General features: G+C 39.9%; 1 protein-coding gene across 3 annotated transcripts in view; it reads left to right on the plus strand.

Moving 5' to 3' along the window:
* The first annotated feature begins 295 nt into the window (after positions 1-295).
* Positions 296-19,029, plus strand: part of RELN (reelin) — a 536,751-nt gene continuing 518,017 nt past the window's right edge. For all 3 annotated transcript variants that reach the window (XM_019825367.3, XM_019825368.3, XM_011280339.4), the window contains exon 1: positions 296-805. In XM_019825367.3, the coding sequence (XP_019680926.3) occupies positions 580-805 (226 nt within the window). In that variant the 5' untranslated portion in view covers positions 296-579. The remainder of the gene's footprint in view (positions 806-19,029) is intronic.

Here is a 19,029-nt window from a genome sequence, read left to right on the forward strand (position 1 = left end):
GGCCCCGAGGCCCCCGACAGCACCCCCCCTGCCCAACCCCCTCCTCCGGCCCTCGCCCCCCCCCCGCCGCCCTTCCGGGTGGGAACTGGGCTGAGGCGCGGGGGCCCCGGGAGGCGTACGCCCCGCGCCGCGCGAGGTGCCGGCGAGCGAGGCCGAGAGGGCGGGGGCCGGGCGGGCGCGCGCGGCGCGGCGCGCGGGGGCGGGGGAGCGGCCGGGACACGTGTGGCGGCGGCGGGGGGGACTCGGCGCCCGGGGCTTTAAGAAGGTGTGGAGGGGGGCGGGCGCTTTCCCAGGCCTGGCCGAGGGGCGTCGCGCAGAGGCGGCGGCGGCAGCGCACGGAGGCGGCGGCCGACGCGCTCTCGGCGCCCGCAGCCCGGGGCCCGCTCTCCGCCGGCCCAAAGAAACTTTGCGAGCCGTGGTCTCCCGCCGAACTTCCCGGCGGAGCTCCCCTCTCGAGTCCTCTCTGCTCCCGTCCGCCGCCTTCTCGCCTTCCCTGCGCGTGGTTCCTCCGTCCCGGCGCCTCCCAAACTGAATGAGCGAGCGGCGCTCGCGGCGCGCGGCGGCGGCGGCGGCGGCGGCATGGAGCGCAGTTGCTGGGCCCCGCGGACTTTCCTCCTGGCGCTGTTGCTGGGGGCGACGCTGAGGGCGCGTGCGGCGGTGGGCTATTACCCCCGCTTCTCGCCCTTCTTTTTCCTGTGCACCCACCACGGGGAGCTGGAAGGGGATGGGGAGCAGGGCGAGGTGCTCATTTCTCTGCACATTGCGGGCAACCCCACCTACTACGTACCGGGACAAGAATACCATGGTAGGTACCACAGCGGCTCCGCGCTCGCCGCCCGACCCGGTGCGCCCGCGAGCGCAGCTTTTTATCTCTTTCCTTCTTCCAAGGGGCCATTTAAACGAGAGCCAAGAGAACCCTTCCCTCAACCTAGAGCTCTGTGAAGGGACCCAGAGAACAAAGTTAGTGAGGATCGAGCAGCGAGTTGGGATTTATTCGCCACACACCACACACTCCCTTCACGCATCTGCTCGTAATGAGCCGGTTCTTGTGGGAAACGCCTGAGAATTGGGGGCTGTCGTCGTTCCCCCTCACTCCTTGTCCTTGCAGCCGGCACGTTTAGTGGATGCGCGCGTCTTGTTTCCCTAACCCCGTGCTTGGATTCCAGACCTTTGTCCTGCTCCCGGTTCCCCCTGAAGGGTGGCGTTGGGGCTGGCGCGGGGCTTGGCGGACGGGCTGGTGACAGATTGACGCGCCCCGGTCCCCGGCTGCCCCGCGCCGTCGCCTGCCCGCTGCAAAGTTCCCGCTGCTCGCCAGCCAGGGGTCCCTCATTTCATCCAGTGTCAGACAGCCCTCCTGAAATGGAGCGGCTTTCTTCCAGCTCTTTATTCTTCATAAGGTGTCCTTTAAAATGTCCGTAAGATGGGTTTAAAAAAAAAATTTCCTTTTACTTTTTAACGTGCTGTTTTTTTCCAAGTGGTCTCTGTTGTGTATTGATGACTTTGTCTTTTATCTGCACAGCTTTAATTTCCAGGTAAGGGTTGTGGAAGCCCCTTATAATTTAAAGATGCCTTTTAAAAGAGGATCATTATTATGGAGTCCTTCATCAAAATTACTGAGGAAGTAAAATTTAGCTACAAGAAATATAATTTTGTATGGTGCATGTATTTGGACTGTTTTAAGCTAGTTAGTCGTGTATGTGGGGAAAGAAGATACTGTCCATTTTCTGTTATTTCCTCTGGCACTTCTGAGCATTTCACTTCCATGGAACTTCTAAGCCACGACAGGCATTTATTTGATTAGAATTTCAAGGCAAAAATACGTATACTCAATCAAATAGAAACTATTGCCTAGTAATCTCATATTATAGTTTCGATGTCTTGTAGGCTAACAGTTATTGACATAGCAGGAGATAATCCACCCAGCAGCTGGCATTTCAGATAAACATGCGTGTAAGAATGATGAGAATCCTTAAGTTTTCTCTTTTTTTAAAAACACCTTCAGATCTGCTTTAAAATGTTTTGCGTAAATAAATGCTTTCTGGAGATTTAAAATAGTGCTTTTTACAACTTTCTTGTGGCATGGTGGCAGCCTTGTCTGTAAAGCCAGGAGTCTAAATCGTTGGAATTTTAGACTTTGTAAAATTAATTTTCTGTAACTAGTCCCTTCTTTAAGAAAGTGTTTAGCTTATTCTCTTCCCAATAACGTTCTGGTGTTTTTTTCTGAGGTGGTGAGAATCTTTTAAGTGGAAAGACCAGCCAGTATGATGGCAACCCAGACCTAACCTGCAGACTGATTGATTGAGCCTGTCACTTGGTGTGACCCTTAGCAAAGGGGCTTGTCTGTTATTAGTTCTAAGTGAGAGTGGTAGGTAAGTGAGCCAGAGCTAGGCTAAAAGGTATAATTGCCAGGTTGCAGTGGAAGGCCATGTGATAACAAAGCCTTGTTACTGTTTTGTGGGTTTTTTTTTTTTTTTCCGTTTTCTTCATCCTTTGTAAGGTGCCATCGTAGAAAACTTAAAAATATTAAAATATGACATAGCATTTGCTTTTGCTAGATAGCTGGCAAATATAAGTCAGCCAAAGACTGACCATAATCGCATCCCTAAGTCTGAAAAGATAGAGTAAGAATAAAGTGTAATTCTTCAAGTTGGACATCGTGGGGGAAGCCTCAATTTCTACCCTTTTTCCGCACCGTCAGTAAAGATAGAGAAATTTTATTCTTGAGTAACTTCAAGAATATCAAATTATTATAAACTTTGAGAATTGTTCATGTCATATTTTAAATTCCTGTTACCTGTTTTATCAAATATTTAGATTTTGAAGCTGGCTCTAGCTACAGGCCTTCAGTAAGAGTTTTTCCCTGTAAAATGTTCTACAGGTAGAAGAATGGTTTAAAAATGAAATGAGGCTTACATGTGTCTCTTTTAGACTTAAAAAAAATAATGTTAAAGTTAATTATATGGTGTCTTTAAGAACTGAACTGATCATAGGAAAACTTAACCTATTGTACATTTCCAGTTGGCTCATTTTATAGGAGACCAAAATAGAAGGTCATTCAGCCAACATTTTTTAAAGCTCATAAATCTGTAAAACCTTAGCTTGAGATTTCTCAGTCTTTAAAGGTAGCGATTATGTCTGGAAAAATCAGTCTTCTGTATGATTTACATTGGACTCCTCATTTGGAGGAATGGTGTTTGTATACAGCTGATGGTTGTCACTTTTTACCTAAAAGAATGCATTGCGATAGAAGTCATATGTACAAGGGCACCTAACACAGAACATTACTGTAGATCAGACTATGATGTCAGCTGCCCTCTGAGGCTTGTGCTATGTGACAGAGCTCAGAATGTGAAGTGGAAAGGCAAATGTCAGTCTAGTGTAAAAGTGGTTCAAAATTACGAGTCTGTGTATGTGTTGTCGTTCTTTAAAGATTTTTTGAAAATCTTTTGAAAAACAAAAATATAATAATACTAAAGAATTTGAAACTGGCATGTCTAACAGTTGTCATCTATTTCCAACATTAGATAGTTTATCCATGTATTTGCAGTTTTGACAACTCTGTAAAGAGTGCTTGGTTATTTCTACTAGTTTTCATCTCTTTATTAAAGGGTGTCACTTGGTACTTCTGTTTTCATCTTCTTGTATCTTTTAAATTCTGTTGTCTACGACTCTCTTGAGACGGCATCGTTAGTCACAATAAACTATGGTGTCCTTGCATGAGTATACCACACTCCAGAAGCTCAACAAAAAGAGGTCTCACATCCATCATGTTGAATTAGAAAGGTATCAGGACAGAAACTTTATTTCCCCTAGAATCTGCTGTTTTTGCGTAAGTCCCAAAGTATGGTCAGTTTCTACAACACAGTTTCCAGGATCAAACCTGATTTTTTTTTTTTTTTTTTTTTGTAGAAAGTTGTGAATAATGGGAAGATAGGAAATGGAAACCTAGATGGACCTAGATGGTCTAGTCAGAAGCCATTTCTCTTTCCCAGCCACACCTGGCGATTCCCTGCACCCCTCCTGTGGACCAGGGCAGTATTGTGAAACATGCAAAGGTTGAGTTGATGTCTGCACCTTCCCTTTCCTACTATAATCCCTCTTCTTCCTTCTCACCCTCAGGTATCTACCTATCCTTTTTTGTTTATAACTCCTCCCCCAACTGATTTGTAGTAAGGATGACTCATCAATATTGAATCCTCCCACAGTCTTAATTATAATGGTAGAAAGATGTTTCCCTTTTTTTATTTTGTTTTGAAGAATTTTAGCATCACTAACCAGGCAGTTACTATATTTTGGGATAGAAAGACTTTTAGAAATCATTGAAGTCGTGTAAATAAGAACCTACCTACTCATAAGATTGGCTTACTCAGTTACCCTCAGAGAAGAGAGGTGAGATATTAGAAAAAGCAACTATGAAAGCCAAACATAAGTAAATGAGTCTGTGGAAAGTGCCTGAGCTTGAGTAAGACATTTTATCTGAATCCTGAAATAGACTAGAATCCCTGTTCTTTAAGGATGCATAAGGTGGGGCAAATCTTCCCTCAACAGTGAAAAAATGTTCTAAATTATTGATTGAGGGGGAAAAAAAATTGTCTTAAGCAGAACTGAATTTACAGTGTGGTATAATGCTTTAGAAGGGGGATTTTATTGTATTTTTAAATCCAGTATCACTGTTGGTGGTTCTTTCATGCTACATTTCCATTCCATTATTTATTTAATCATATTGTGGGGTGATTGGGAAAGTCATTTCCTGCTAAAACTGAGCATTTACCTAAGAAAAGATATAATTGGAGAAAGACCACTTTGTCATAACAATAGCCAGTTTTACTATTATAAATATATGTGTTCTGGGATCAACTGGTTGCTATTTAAAAATCACTATTCAATGGCAGTGCAGTATAATGACCTTTCAAATATAGGAATGATATATATGTCAGACGTAGTTTTTGGTAATATACTCCAGATTAAATTCCTTTCAAGGGAATGATTTTATCATTTGAATTAAAGTAACGTGATATTGGTAAGGTAACTGTGTTGTCGATCAGGTTTGTGGTTATTTGTCCTTTACTTGTCTCAGATTTCAGAATCAGCATACTTAAACTGTTAGGATCATTTGTTAAGTGCAATTTAAAAGTGAACTGCAGCTGTGTCCTATTTGTATGTGACTGTGAAAATTGACCATTTTAAAGCATTTTGCTTTACTTGTTATATATTTCATCTCACTGTACAATTCATTTCAAACATTTTTTAGTGAGGTGGTTCAGATTGTTTCATAAATCACATAAATCTTGCTTTAGTGTGTTTCCCTATGAGAGGTTAAAAAATCAAGACTTAAATCAAGTTATAGGCTCATAATTGAAAACATCTCATTTAGGCAGATATTCCTTCTTCATTACCAGAAATTATTTAATTAGAGTACTTCCCTCCAATTTTTGTGCTTCTTTAAACTATTATTTTATTTTCATTAAAAACACTAAAGAATAAAATAAAGTTGTATCATTATAATCATATGTTTTTTATAGAACTGTCTTATTCCCATAATTTTTTCTTTTCACCTTTAAAAAGTAGATGATATGTGATTGTAACAAGACTTTAAAGTTCCATACTATTGACTTTCAAATTTTTTCATGAATTAGTTTCATTCAAAAGAATACATTTAAGAGCCATTTTTGATTTATTTTTTCCCTCTCTGGAATTGATCAACTTTATAGAACAACCTGGGAACCTTATATGATCAATTTATTTAGAATGTGTTGCAATAATCAGAATTGTTCTTCTGATTATGTCAAATGGCACTTACTATGGCTTTAATGTTCACAAATAGTTGCTGATGCATTGAACCCTTAGTATTTCAAATAGGCTTTACATTTGAAAAGCATATATAAATTGAGTAATCAGTACTTTTTGAACATTGGCATTTAAAAAAATTGTACGTATTTTCACACAAAATGTAAAGTTCTTAAAGAAATTTTAAGTTCTTTATGTAATATAGAAATAGCAAAAATGGATGGCCCTACCCTCTGTCAGCAAGAGAAGGAAGGTGGAATGCATTTTGTTAGAATGGCAGGTTCACTATGAACAAAGAGAAATGGCTTAGGCTTCGTCTGAGTAAAGACACAGCACATATAAAAAGAGAAATTCATTTATCTAAATATTTTGGTTTCAGGAAACATTTGGATGATTAACCCACCTCATCAACTTTAGAATCATTTATTAAATAACCAAACTGTGTAATACCATTCTTATCAAGTTTAAGCAAAAAAAGTATTAAAAACACATTTTCAGAAATTGGCATTGAAATCTCAAATATGAAGATTTCATAATGACTGTCCAAACACAGGAATGGTATATTTAAAAGTATATATGTTCTTGGCTGTCAGGTAATTCCTGAGGTGATCTCTCTTTGGTTTTAATTGTGTAGCTCAGAGAGTAATTTTCGCCATGGTACCTGCTATGCCCCATCTCACTGAAGGCAGAGCTTCTAAAGGGTTGAATGCTGTGCCTATGGGTTAACCAATTATTTCTAAAGTGTATGCTTTGCTAAAACTATACATGTTTTTTTCCTTCTTTATTCAACCCCATGTAGGAACCAATATAGCAACGAGATGTGGGTGTGTGCCGAAGGATCAGTACAAATATACGGGTGTTGCTTTGTGGCTTAAGGCAGCTCTAATCACTCAAAAAACCAAAGCGAAGGTAATTAGATAGTTTTGAATGCCATGAAGAGAGTTATAGGAAGTCTAATGTTTCAGAGTAAACACTGAAAACCATGGTTATCTTTTGATACTAAATTATCTTTCCTGAGAAAAAGAAAACTTTATTTGGAAAACAGAATAAATTAAACGTTATTGATTAAAGGATTCTTTGCAACTATAAAACCCAAGATTGTTTGCCACTGATGTATGCTGGTGCCCAGATACTAAGTGACATGGAGGTGTGATCATAGTTAACCAATCAGTGATGAGTGTACATCTCAGAATCCACTTTCTCTGCCCTTCCTGCTCTGTCCACTCTCCTTCCATCTATATCTCACCTGCTCTCTTCCTTGGTCCCTTTCTTCCTCCTCCTATGGTTTCTCATTGTCTTTCCTCTCATTCTTCCTTCTACCACATCACAGGTACTTGCCTTCTCTCTCCTCTTCCTTCCCTTTTTCTGTGTTACATTTCTCTTCTGTTCTTTCTATTTTTTCTCTTTTTCCTTCTCCCCTTCAGATTTTTTGTCACCATCTCTATTTTTTCTCTCCTTTGACTGTAACATGAAAAACATCAGTACATTTATATCCATTATTTTTCTCATTGGATATTTGCAAGCATAGAAGTGGACGAGTAGGCTTTTTATATTATTCTTTTAAAAATTTAATGTTATTTTTTCTGTGACATGCACTTGCCCTTTTAAAAAGTTATCGGTTAATTATTCCTAAAAGAAAAGTGGACCCTTCCTCCTACACTGTAAAATCTCTCAGAAGAACTTTCAAACCTGTAGCTATTTATTTTTTATTGTTTTCATTTTATTATTATTATTATTTTTTTAAACCCATCTGTGGATTTTCACCAAAGGAACTTGTAATTAAAATTTTTTTTTTCAATGTTTATTTATTTTTGGGACAGAGAGAGACAGAGCATGAACGGGGGAGGGGCAGAGAGAGAGAGGGAGACACAGAATCGGAAGCAGGCTCCAGGCTCCAAGCCATCAGCCCAGAGCCCAACGCGGGGCTCGAACTCCCGGACCGCGAGATCGTGACCTGGCTGAAGTCGGACGCTTAACCGACTGCGCCACCCAGGCGCCCCGTATTTTTTTAATTAAAAAAAAATTTTTTTTTAACATTTATTTATTTTTGAGACAGAGAGAGACAGAGCATGAACGGGGGAGGGTCAGAGAGAGAGGGAGACACAGAATCCGAAACAGGCTCCAGGCTCTGAGCGGTCAGCACAGAGCCCGACGCAGGGCTCGAACTCATGGACCCTGAGATCATGACCTAAGCCGAAGTCGGATGCCCAACCGACCCAGCCACCTGGGCGCCCCTCATTTTATTATTTTAAAATTATTTTAAAGTAGTCTTCGCAGCCAGCTTGGAGCCCAGCGCAGAGCTTGAACTCAAAACCTTGAGGTCAAGACCCAGGCTGAGATTAAGAGCAGGATGCTTAACTGACTGAGCCACCCAGGCACCCCCAGGCCTGTAGCTGTTTAATTCTGAGTTGGCTGCTTTCTTCACCGTGACTTAGTTGGTCAAACTGCAGATTCGAAAGTTTGCACACAGAAACATATATGTACACACAAGGGGTAGTTATAGAAATTAGAAAATGGCATACTGAATTAGCTTGAATCTAAAAGATAGCTCAATTTGGAGACGTCTGAATGCTTGAGTGCATAGAATCTCTTCTAGTAAACTGATGAAGGACTTTATCATCACCTCGGTCACCTCCAGTCATCTCATTTACTTGCTGGTCTCTCTGCCAAGGCTCTTAACTGTAGTTGTGTGGATATGAAATAATGATGCCATCTTACTGGTTTCTGGCTCTCAAAAAACAGGTCAAAAAGGGGATGGGGGCCTTGGTTTAAGGCAAACACTAGACTGGGAATTAAGAAGGGAGATGTATTGCTCTGGGGTAAGTACCATAATCTTTCTTGAACAAGATCTATTTTACTGTTTTGTGCCATTGTCTATTTCAGCTCAAAACTTCAAAGATTTCTTGGCTTGGTTCAGTGTTATTCACACTAAAAAGAGCAGTCCGGGGAGCACAGTCATGTATGTATGAGAAAGAGTTCAAGCTTTGGCAGCAGAGAGAGCCAGGTGTATATCCTTTCTCTGCCACTTATTTGTCATGTGCCTTCGGCAATTCTCTATCATCCCCAAGCCTCAGTTTCCTCATTCTGATGTATGAAATAATAATATTCATTTTCAGGGTTGCTGTCATCAAATAAGGTTATGCATATAAAGTACCTGCCACACAGTAGGTGCTTATTATATAGTAGCTATTATCATCTGGTATAATCACCCAACATTAGATAAGAGTATTTGAAGGATTGTGTATATAGATAGCCATTTACCCATGCATGTTCATTTTGTGCTTTGTCAATATACGGTACATTTCAAGAGAAGTTTTAAATTGAGTTATTAAGGAGAGTCACAAAAGTAAAAAAAAAAAAATCAACTCATCACCAAATATGTATGATCAGAAAGTGCTTCCCAGCCAGAATAAATGTATGACTTGCATAGAATTAAGGGTTAATTAGTGAGGTTCTAGTCCACCCAAAACTTTTATTAATTTATCCAATTCCTAATTCAAACCTTCCTGTTCCTAAGTTGATTATTTTCCTTACTTGAGGATCATAACAACCAAATTTTGTATATTTAAGTGTAAGTCTGGGAAAGATGCCAAGATAAGTAAATATTGACATCAGTTTAATATATTTTGTCAAATCCTATGATACATATGTCTACAAGCCCCTGTTTTGAAATACAAAACTATTTCAGCCAAACTAGAACTGAGAGAGATTAGTTTTGATAGTGAATCCAGAGTTCACCAGGTCCTCAGGGACTGATTGAGGAAACTGAGATCCACAAGTGGTTAGATGGTAAAGTGGAAGGTCAGTTCATTTATAATACAAAATATACTTGTCAGGATAAAGGCTTTGCCTGTCCAGTGCATTCTGTCTGTCCACAGGAGCAAGATTTTTATGGTTGGCAAATGACTATTAGCAGGTTGTCGGGGAGCTTAGAGTTAGATGTTCACAATGGCAGATTCCAGCCTGTAGGAAAGCTTCTCTAAACCAACTCATGTCAGCTGGGCAGGTTGACATCTTCTTCCCTAGACAGTATTGGAGGAAGATTGTCCTGCCCCTAGATTGCATAATGTATCATTGTGTTACATACACTGCCTGTTGTCTACCTCTTCGTTACTGAAACTCCCTTTCTTACTAACTGGTTTTGTTGAGAACAACTATGTGTCCAGTTAAAAATACCTTCAAGGCTCCCTTGCTGTAAAGTTTAGTGGGATGAAGTGGAAGTCTACTGGGTGGTATCTTTAGAAAGATTATTGATAAAATTGATAAAGATGATTTTTTAAAAGATTCAGCAAATACTTGCTTTTTGCTCTACTCTTAGCCATTTCTTCTAGCCAGGGTGTGGTACAGCCATCTTGTGACCTTGAGGATGGGAGTTTAGAGGGAGCCTTGGTCTTTATTTGTACCTTTGAGCAGCTGTCCCAGCCCTGGAATACCTCTTCTGAATTTCTTGTACCTTAAGAAAACTTAATCAGTTTCCTGTTACGTGCAGGTGAATGTAGTCCTAATTATTTCTTCTGAATGCCCAGATGACCCAGCTTACATTCTCTTTAAGGTCAGTCACAATTCTTATATCAAGCTCTGAATTGCTCTCATCCTCCTGTAGAATTGTTTTTGGCCACTGTGTTGGAAGTAGGGTGTTTCCTAAGACACTTCTGATAATACATTTTAAAAATATCCCTTAAGGTGTGCTACTTTGGCAAGTAGCAAAAATAGTGCATTTCATGTTGACTTTTTAGTAATGCTTTGAGAAAGTCATCTGTCCCCGACCTCCAATTTCTGAAGTTTCTTATAACTGACAGTTTATGCTAGTTTCCTTCACCAAACTTTGTTTCCTGATGATCCTTTCTGTCTAAAATGCAGCATCACCATATGTAAATCCTGTTGATGTTTCAAATACTTAGATGTGTGACATGGTCGTGAATGTGAGCTCTGCCCCAGCCTTAACCTTGTTTGTTATGTCTGGCTCAGCCTCTAGGACCAAATCCAACATTGTCATTTCTCTTGCTTGCTACATATTGACAGAGGAAACAGGCATCTCAGTCTTACCTTCGGGAACATGTAATCTTTTTGTTTAGGCCACCTTTGTTATGAATGTTGAAATATCCTATGATCATAGTTCCAGTTCTTTTCATATTTCCTTTTCTCAGATAAACACTTCCTGCATTCTCATATTGCAAAAAAATATTATATGTCCAGTGTTTGTGATGGAAGAATATACAGAAATTAATGGGTTTTAGTCTCTTTTAGAAAAAGGAGGTTCACATTTCCATTCCAAGCACTGATACTATCAAAAAATAAGAAAAGGTAACTCTCAAGGGCTTAGAAATAAATTAATAGCAACAATACTAATAGCAAACCCTAAAGTAGCACTTAGTGTATGCTAGGCATGTAATATGTAATTTTCACTTCAACTTTATGAGTTAGGTACTGTTATCCTCTTTTTCTGGACATAGAAACTGAGTCACAGAGAGGTAAGTGTTTTGCTCAAGATTTGAAAGCTATTAGGCAAAGTCTTGTTCCAGAATCCATGCTTCTAACCGGTACGCATTTATTTATAGAAATGATACTTATTTTAGGAAAGGGATGATAATATGAAATAATAAGAGACATTTTAAGAAAGAAAAAACAAAGAAAAGTAAAAGCCAATTTTGTTATTTAAAATAAAGATTGATGGTCACCTGGGTGGCTCAGTCAGTTAAGCTCAGGTTGGCTCTTGATTTCGGCTCAGGTCATGATCTCATGGTTTGTGAGATCAAGCCTCAAGTCAGGCTCTCTGCTGACAGCGTGGAGCCTGCTTGGGATTCTCTTTCACTCTGTCTTTCTGCCCCTCCCCTGCTTGCACTTTCTCTCTCTCTGTCTCTCAAAAATAAATAAATAAACTTAAAAAAAGACTGAAAACCTGAAGCAGAAAGATGATATCTATGCCAAACAAGGTCAGAATTTAAGTCCTAAACATTCATTGTCTAAGACATTATCTTCCAGATAAAGTAGAAAGTAAAGATAATCACTTAGTATACTGTTGACATGAAAGAGTTAACATGCCTTCAAAGTATGATGACAAAAATATATAAATATGATTTGTAAATTTTGTTCAGATTTATTTTTAACATTTTGATGAGTGTAATTTTTATTAAGTTTTTTAAGTAAATAGGAAGTTTATTCTCTGACTCACTAATAAAACCTAAGTAGAACTGGAATACAAGAGGAGAATTCTTGGAAGAGAGCCATTTCAAAAAATTTTGATTGAAGTTCATGTATTTGTAATATATTTCTTTCTTCAGGAAATTCCTTTATGTGTTATTAGTCTGCAGGGACCGCCTGGAAAATTGAGTGATGTGGCACATATTGAGTCCTTGTGACAACCCAGAGCTCCTTTCAGTGTCTAACCTGCTCACTAGTCACAGGTCTGCATACATGGTGATAATGACACCAATGGCATAATGTTTATTTTGCACTTGGCTTTGGAGGATTGTTTTTTATTCATGGATCCAGTCTGTAAAAACCACTTTCTGTTGTGCTTGTTTGAACAAGAAAAAAAGGGCAACCGCCAAGGGTCATCTCTGTGCTTGCCCTCAAATAATTCACCTCCTTTCACAGAGGGCAGAGGTCAGCCTTAGGCTTTGTGGCAACCAGGCGAGTGTGACACATGAGGGATTGCAAGACCATCAGTGTCTAATGCCTAGAAGCTGCCCTTGCTTCGTACTTACATTAGTAATACAAATATGTCTTAATTTGTTACCATCATCATAGTTTATCCCGAAGTTTGCCTTCAGATCTAAACTGAGATCCACTGACGCCTCATGGAAACTAAATCAGAGGGAACCCATTGAGATTCTCAGAGGGCCTGAAGGGAGGCCCATGCTTCCGCTAAGAGAGAAACATTTGCCTCATCGGACTTGAACAAAAGGATGGTAGCCTTTCTAAAGATATTATCAGAAATGTAGAGAAGGTCCACATATAAACATTTCCTTTTCTCAGGTAGGACAGACCAGACCGTTTCTCCCATTAGTCTTCCCTGGTGAGCTGTGTCAAGTTGTAGGTCTAGCAGGCGAATCTGTGAGCCTAAAGTGTAGGGTAGGAAGCCATAAGACTGCTTCCCCTGGTGATCTGCCCTGATGTGGGTATTAAACCTTTGAGAATATTTCTCTCAAACAGATGGCTTATGTCAGCTTTTTAACAGAAACTGTGAGGCAGACACTTCAATTCCAAATAAATTGTGAAATATTTTAAACATACAGAAAACTACAGTCAATGAAAATTCAAAATTGGTATCACTAATGAGTACCCAAGGGACACCTATCTATATTCGCTGAAGTAAAATGTAAATGCTCTAGAGATCAAGCTCTTCACAATTATTAAAATAATACTCACTAATGTGACCTGAATGGCTGAATGACGACTTGTCTAAACAAGTTTGTCCTGTCCCTTCTATACTAGTTGTTCCCAAGCATTTCCACAAAATAACGAAAGCCATGGAAGCCCCGCAGAATAGAAAAAGAATAGGAAATCTTGAATGAGGCACATGCTTGGTTGCTGTCCTGATGAAACGGCCATTAAAAAAATCCACTGCTGGGGCGCCTGGTGGCTGGGTTAAGCGTCCGACTTCAGCCAGGTCACGATCTCGCTGTCTGTGAGTTCGAGCCCCGCATCAGGCTCTGGGCTGATGGCTCAGAGCCTGGAGCCTGCTTCCGATTCTGTGTCTCCCTCTCTCTCTGCCCCTCCCCCGTTCATGCTCTCTCTCTCTCTGTCCCAAAAATAAATAAAAGTTGAAAAAAAAAAATTAAAAAAAAAATCCACTACTTTGATTAAAGACAAATGTTTCCAATGAATAAGAAGAATGGCACTCCTTAGAAACATCAGTGAAACAAACATTTACAATCAGAATATCAGAATGGTTATTAGAATATTATGCCAATATAATAATGGCCTCTAAACCTTCATTTTTATGAGCCCAAATGTCCATCAACTGATGAATGGATAAAGAAGATGTGGTATGTATATACAATGGAATATTACTTGGTGATCAAAAAGAATGAAATCTTGCCATTTGCAACAATGCGGATGGAACTAGAGTGTATTCTGCTAAGTGAAATAGAGAAAGACAAATATATGATTTCAATCATGTGGAATTTAAGAAACAAAACATAAACATAGGGGAAGGGAAACAATCAAATAAAAACAGAGGGAAACAAACCATGAGAGACTCTTGAATTCAGAGAACAAATTGAGGGTTGCTGGTGCGTATTGGGTGGGGGAAATCTAAACAGATGATGCACATTAAGGAGGACACTTGTTGGGATGAGCACTGGTGTTACATGTAAGTGATGAATCACTAAATTCTATTCCTGAAATCATTATTACACTATATGTTAACTAACTTGGATGCAAATAAAAAAGAAAAACCTTCATTTTTACTTATGTTGGAAAATGGACCTGACTTGAAAATTTATGAGTTTTATTGGATACCACAGAATTTGGAAAGTGGTGGGTATACCAGCGTATTCTGGTTTCCAGGTGTAGAAACTGGCTCTGGCTGACCTGGGCTAAAGGAATTTATTAATGGAAGGTGGGTTAAGTTGCATAATGGAAGGAAAATCCAGATGTTAGACATGATGATAGTATGTCAAGTGGTCAGTTGCTAAAGGAATCAAGGTGGTAAAGGGACCATGATTTTCTGGCTTTTTTCTTTTCTTTCTTCTTCTTTTTTTTTTTCTGATTTCGAGGCTCTTTTGGCCCCACAATTAGGATGAATCCTCTTGAACTCCTCTCCTTTCTTGTATCACTGAATTCTAGTTCTGGGACCACAAGTCTCATTGGCTTCCCTGGGGTCTGGCCATCACACTTGGATGGCTGTTGGGTGGGAGGGATAAATTTCCAGAGGAAAATTGAGGTGCTGTTACCCCAAAGAAGAGGGAGAGGGCAATAGGACAGGCAAAATAACAGATAGCTGCCACAGTATTCAGTGTATACATTTAAGAATAAAAGATGTGAAATGACCTCTGGGTTAGTGAATGTGATGTTTATAACACAGGCCATGTGGAGAAGCATTCTTCTCCTTCATCTGAAGAAGTTCATCTCTCTCATCAGATGTGAAGAGTGTAGTGATTTTTTTGGAGGGGGGAGGAGGGGCAGATCTAGTCTAAAAGTGACTTATCATGCTTTTGTAGCTTTGTGGACATGTCTAGTTCTCTTCCAGAAGCTACACAGTATGGTACAGACTACCTACTTTTGTACAAGAAGCCTGGCTTCTCTGGGATGTGTATTCCCCTCTTCACTTCATACCCCTCGGGGTCTTAAATTCAGTGACCTGCAAGGGAGTATTAGAGGTAAATTAATGAGTGCATACCTCTCCTTTCATGCATCAGTATAGACACACCATCCCTCTATTTACTGGGAACATGTCAAAATGCATCTCTCAGTTCTCAGCTTGCTAGGACCAAAGCATCATTTATCACAGTTGATCACCCCCTTCTCCTTGACACACTTTTGTCATTTGGCCACTGGGATTTCACCCTCTCCTAGTTTCTCCTTACCTCCCTGGTTGCTCCTTCTCATCCTTTTTTGTGTCTTCCTCTCCTCCCTGAGACTCTGTTTTACTAGGGCTTCAGGGCTCTGTCCTTTACCGTTTTCTCTTTTTCATCTGCCCTGTCTCCCTAAGGATGCCATCCATTCTGATGCTTTAAGGGCCATCTACATGTTGGTGACTCCCACACGACTCTTTGAACTGTGTCTTACTCCCCATTCACCATCTCCACTTGGATGTCTGTTGGCATCTCCAACCTCATGTGCTCCTCATGCTGCCACCCACAGGATAGCTCCTCCTTGAGTCTCCTCAACTTCGTTACTGCCAGCTGAGGTCTTACAGTCATTCAGTCCCCAAACCTTCTTTCTCTACATCCCACCTCTGATCCATCCCTGGGTCCTGCTGGCTTTACATTAGAACACACCCAGAAGCTGCCATGGCCACCACCTCTCACCTGGGTTATGGCAGCTCCTAATCTTCATGTTCATCTTTAAACAGCAGCCAGAGTGATCCAGCTCAAACCAAAATCATGCCGGTCCTCTGCTCCATAACCACGGCAACTGGTTCATTCCACCAGGTTGCCTGAACAGCTGTGGTCTGCCTGTGTTGTCCCAGTGTCCCATCAGCTTAGCATTTTCACCAGCAAAGATACCTACATTTGAATGATAAATCCTATCATAATTCTGTCCATCTGTTTTGTTGCTCCCTATGCCTCTCCAAGAGAAAGAAAGTCCCTGGCCTGGCCTGTAAGGCCCTAGAGCACCTGGCTCCTCTGTTACTTCTCTGGCTTCGTATCTTTCTTTTCCACTGAAACCATTAAAGCCTCTTTTCTGTTCTTCAAACACATATGGACTCAGTCTCCTCTCAGAACCTTTGTACTTGCTGTTCCCCTATCTAGCATGCTGTTCCCCAGCTACTTCCATGCTTCCTCCCTTCCTGATTCAGGTCCCTGTTCAAATGTTACCTTCTCAGTAAGGACTTCCCCACCACGCTTTTTACCACTGTGGCCCCTCCTCTCCCTGGTACTCCATATCCCCCGAACTGCTTCGTTTTTCTTCATAGCTGCTTTAATCATCTAACATTTTGTTTTTTACCTTGTTTGCTTTCTGTGTACCATCAGCATATTGCCTTTAAGCTCCAGCAAGACAGGGATTTTTGCTGGCTTAGTTTGCTGCTTTATTTCCAGTGCCTAGAATGGTGCCTGGCACATAGCAGGCACTTTAAACATTTTGATTTAATGAATCAGTGAGCAAAAATAGCACTTGGGAACCCTGTCTAATCTCAGTTATAGTTAAAACTGCCTTAGAAAAGTGGTAATTCTAAAATAATTAAGGTAATCGGGAGGATTAGGTATAAAGAATTTGTGAGTACAGTTTCTAAATTTTGGCCTTTTGAGTCCATGATAACAACGTTTAAAAAATCTGAAAACCGTGTCTCTACTTTCCCACCCTCCAAACTTACAAAATTCTCATGACTTTTGTGAGACCACACAATGCTATTTATAGGAGTCTGTTGGACTGGCTTTGCTTTAACTATATGTTAGCATATCCAAAAAAGTTCTCATAGCAATTAGTGACTACAATTATTAATAGAAACTATAATAGACTTTAAGCTCTTATTCCCAGAAGCTCTTCTTTGCTGAACCATAAATAAATTTGAAGCAATTTTGATGAATGGGTAGCTAGTTTGTATTTAAATTTTCATTTGAATGAGAATAAATAATGGGAAGAACAGAGACCAAAATAGCTTGGATCCATACTCAAAAGATATGCAATAGCCTTCTAGAAAAAAACATACAAAAACCCTCAAACTTCTCAAAAGATTTACTCTTTTAAGAGAAATCTATTTGGGCAATGATGAATATACGAAGGCAACAGCAGCTAAGAATTCTGGATCTTCATTCATTTTCACTTATTGATATCCTGTAAGTTGAGTGGATCAGAGGTTCCAAGCTTGTAGATATCAAGTGAATGTTCTCAGGTTTGATAGTGAGAATTGCTCAAGTATTATGGGAAAGATTAAAAAAAATTCCCCCTCTATTTCTAACATATTTGGATACCTTAATTTATGAGCCTTTAAAATCAGAGGAGACTTACATCTTAGGGGGTTGTGGTGATCGATAGCATATAAGCTCAGGAGACTGTCTGGGTTCTTTGATGGACTTTGCATGTTCAAACTATATGGCCCTGAGCATATGACCTCACCTCTCTGTGTCTGTTTTCTCTTTTGAAAAATAGCAGTGATGATGGTACCTGTCTCATGGGTTTGTTACGAAACTTCGGTGACATAGTACATTTAAAGAGCAACACAGGGGCACCTGGGTGGCTCAGTCGGTTGAGCGTCTGGCTCTTGATTTCGGCTCAGGTCGTGCTCTTATGGTTTGTGAGGTTGAGCCCCATGTCAGGCTGACAGCGCAGAACCTGTTTGGGATTCCCTCTCTCTCCCTCTGTGCCTCCCCAGCTCTCTCTCTCTCTCAAAGTAATTAAACATTAAAAAAAAAATACAGAGCAACACAATGTCTGGCACAGACAATAGTAAGTATTACTATTATTGTGATATACTTTCAGATTTTTTTTCCTGTGAGTAAATAGATCTATAATAATAGGATTTATAATTTTTTTCTCTTATTCTCTCAACATTATGTGATCATTATATTGGCATTTTTCCAAAACGTAATTTTAATAGCTGCATAATATTCTTGTATGCTTGTAGGAAAATTTATAAATTTGTAGGTTTGACATTTTTGTCATAGAAAACATATTTGTTTTCAGTGATATAAACACTATGATGAGTATCTTGCACATATTTCAAATTTTTGCAAAATGATTTCCCCCAAGTTATGGTTTTATTTTTATTTTTTTCATGAATTTTTATATGCAGATTATATTGATAAATTAATAAAATAGATACATTTTTCTTTTGTTTTCTCATACTACTTTTGTGCTTAAGGAGTCTTTTCCTACTTAGAGACAAGGTAAATATTGACATAATTTTCCCTATTTTATTATATTTTAAGTAGTGGATTATAATAAGTTGCATGCATTATTAAGTGTGTTCATCTCATTTGTTTATGTTTCTTTTCATGTGGAACAAATGACTCCCCTTGATCCACAGAGGCATTCTCTGTTACTACAATAACTTTCTGCCATTACCTGTTTTGTCTTAGCTTCTGTCAGAAATGCTGTTGAGAAAGCTATCCTGTGTGCCATATGGATTGAATTATTGCTGCCGATTACAGTGTTTAAGTGCAAATGCCTGGTGCCTTTACTAAAGCCTTCAGGGGACCTTTGCTTCTTTCGGCAGAGCCTATTTCACTGTCCTGCACAGAATTCTTGTTGGGATTCTGATATTCTCAAATGTGAAACACCAGGGGATCAGAGAAACTGCTGATATCACGAATGTACTCTCTTGCTGATGGTACCTTTTCTCGGGTGCCAATCTCCAAGCATTTCTGTCTAATCTTGTACCATATGTATGTTATCTTATGCTTACAGACATTAGCAGTGTGTGAAGCATCTACCTCTTTATCAAAGAAAAGCCAGAAAGTGAACATAAAAGAAACGCAAACTGTGCAGGTTTCTCGTTCTTTCCTGTTTAGCCTCAAACCACCCCTGTTTGTTCTCAACTCTCATCTTCTCGTTTCTTGTAAGTCTCTGACAGTGATGCTGTATCTCATCATGGCCTCTTTTCCCAAATCTAGTGGTATCAAACTTCAGGAA

Source organism: Felis catus, chromosome A2, assembly GCF_018350175.1.
Source record: "Felis catus isolate Fca126 chromosome A2, F.catus_Fca126_mat1.0, whole genome shotgun sequence".
In the NCBI taxonomy this organism is placed as follows: Eukaryota; Metazoa; Chordata; class Mammalia; order Carnivora; family Felidae; genus Felis; species Felis catus.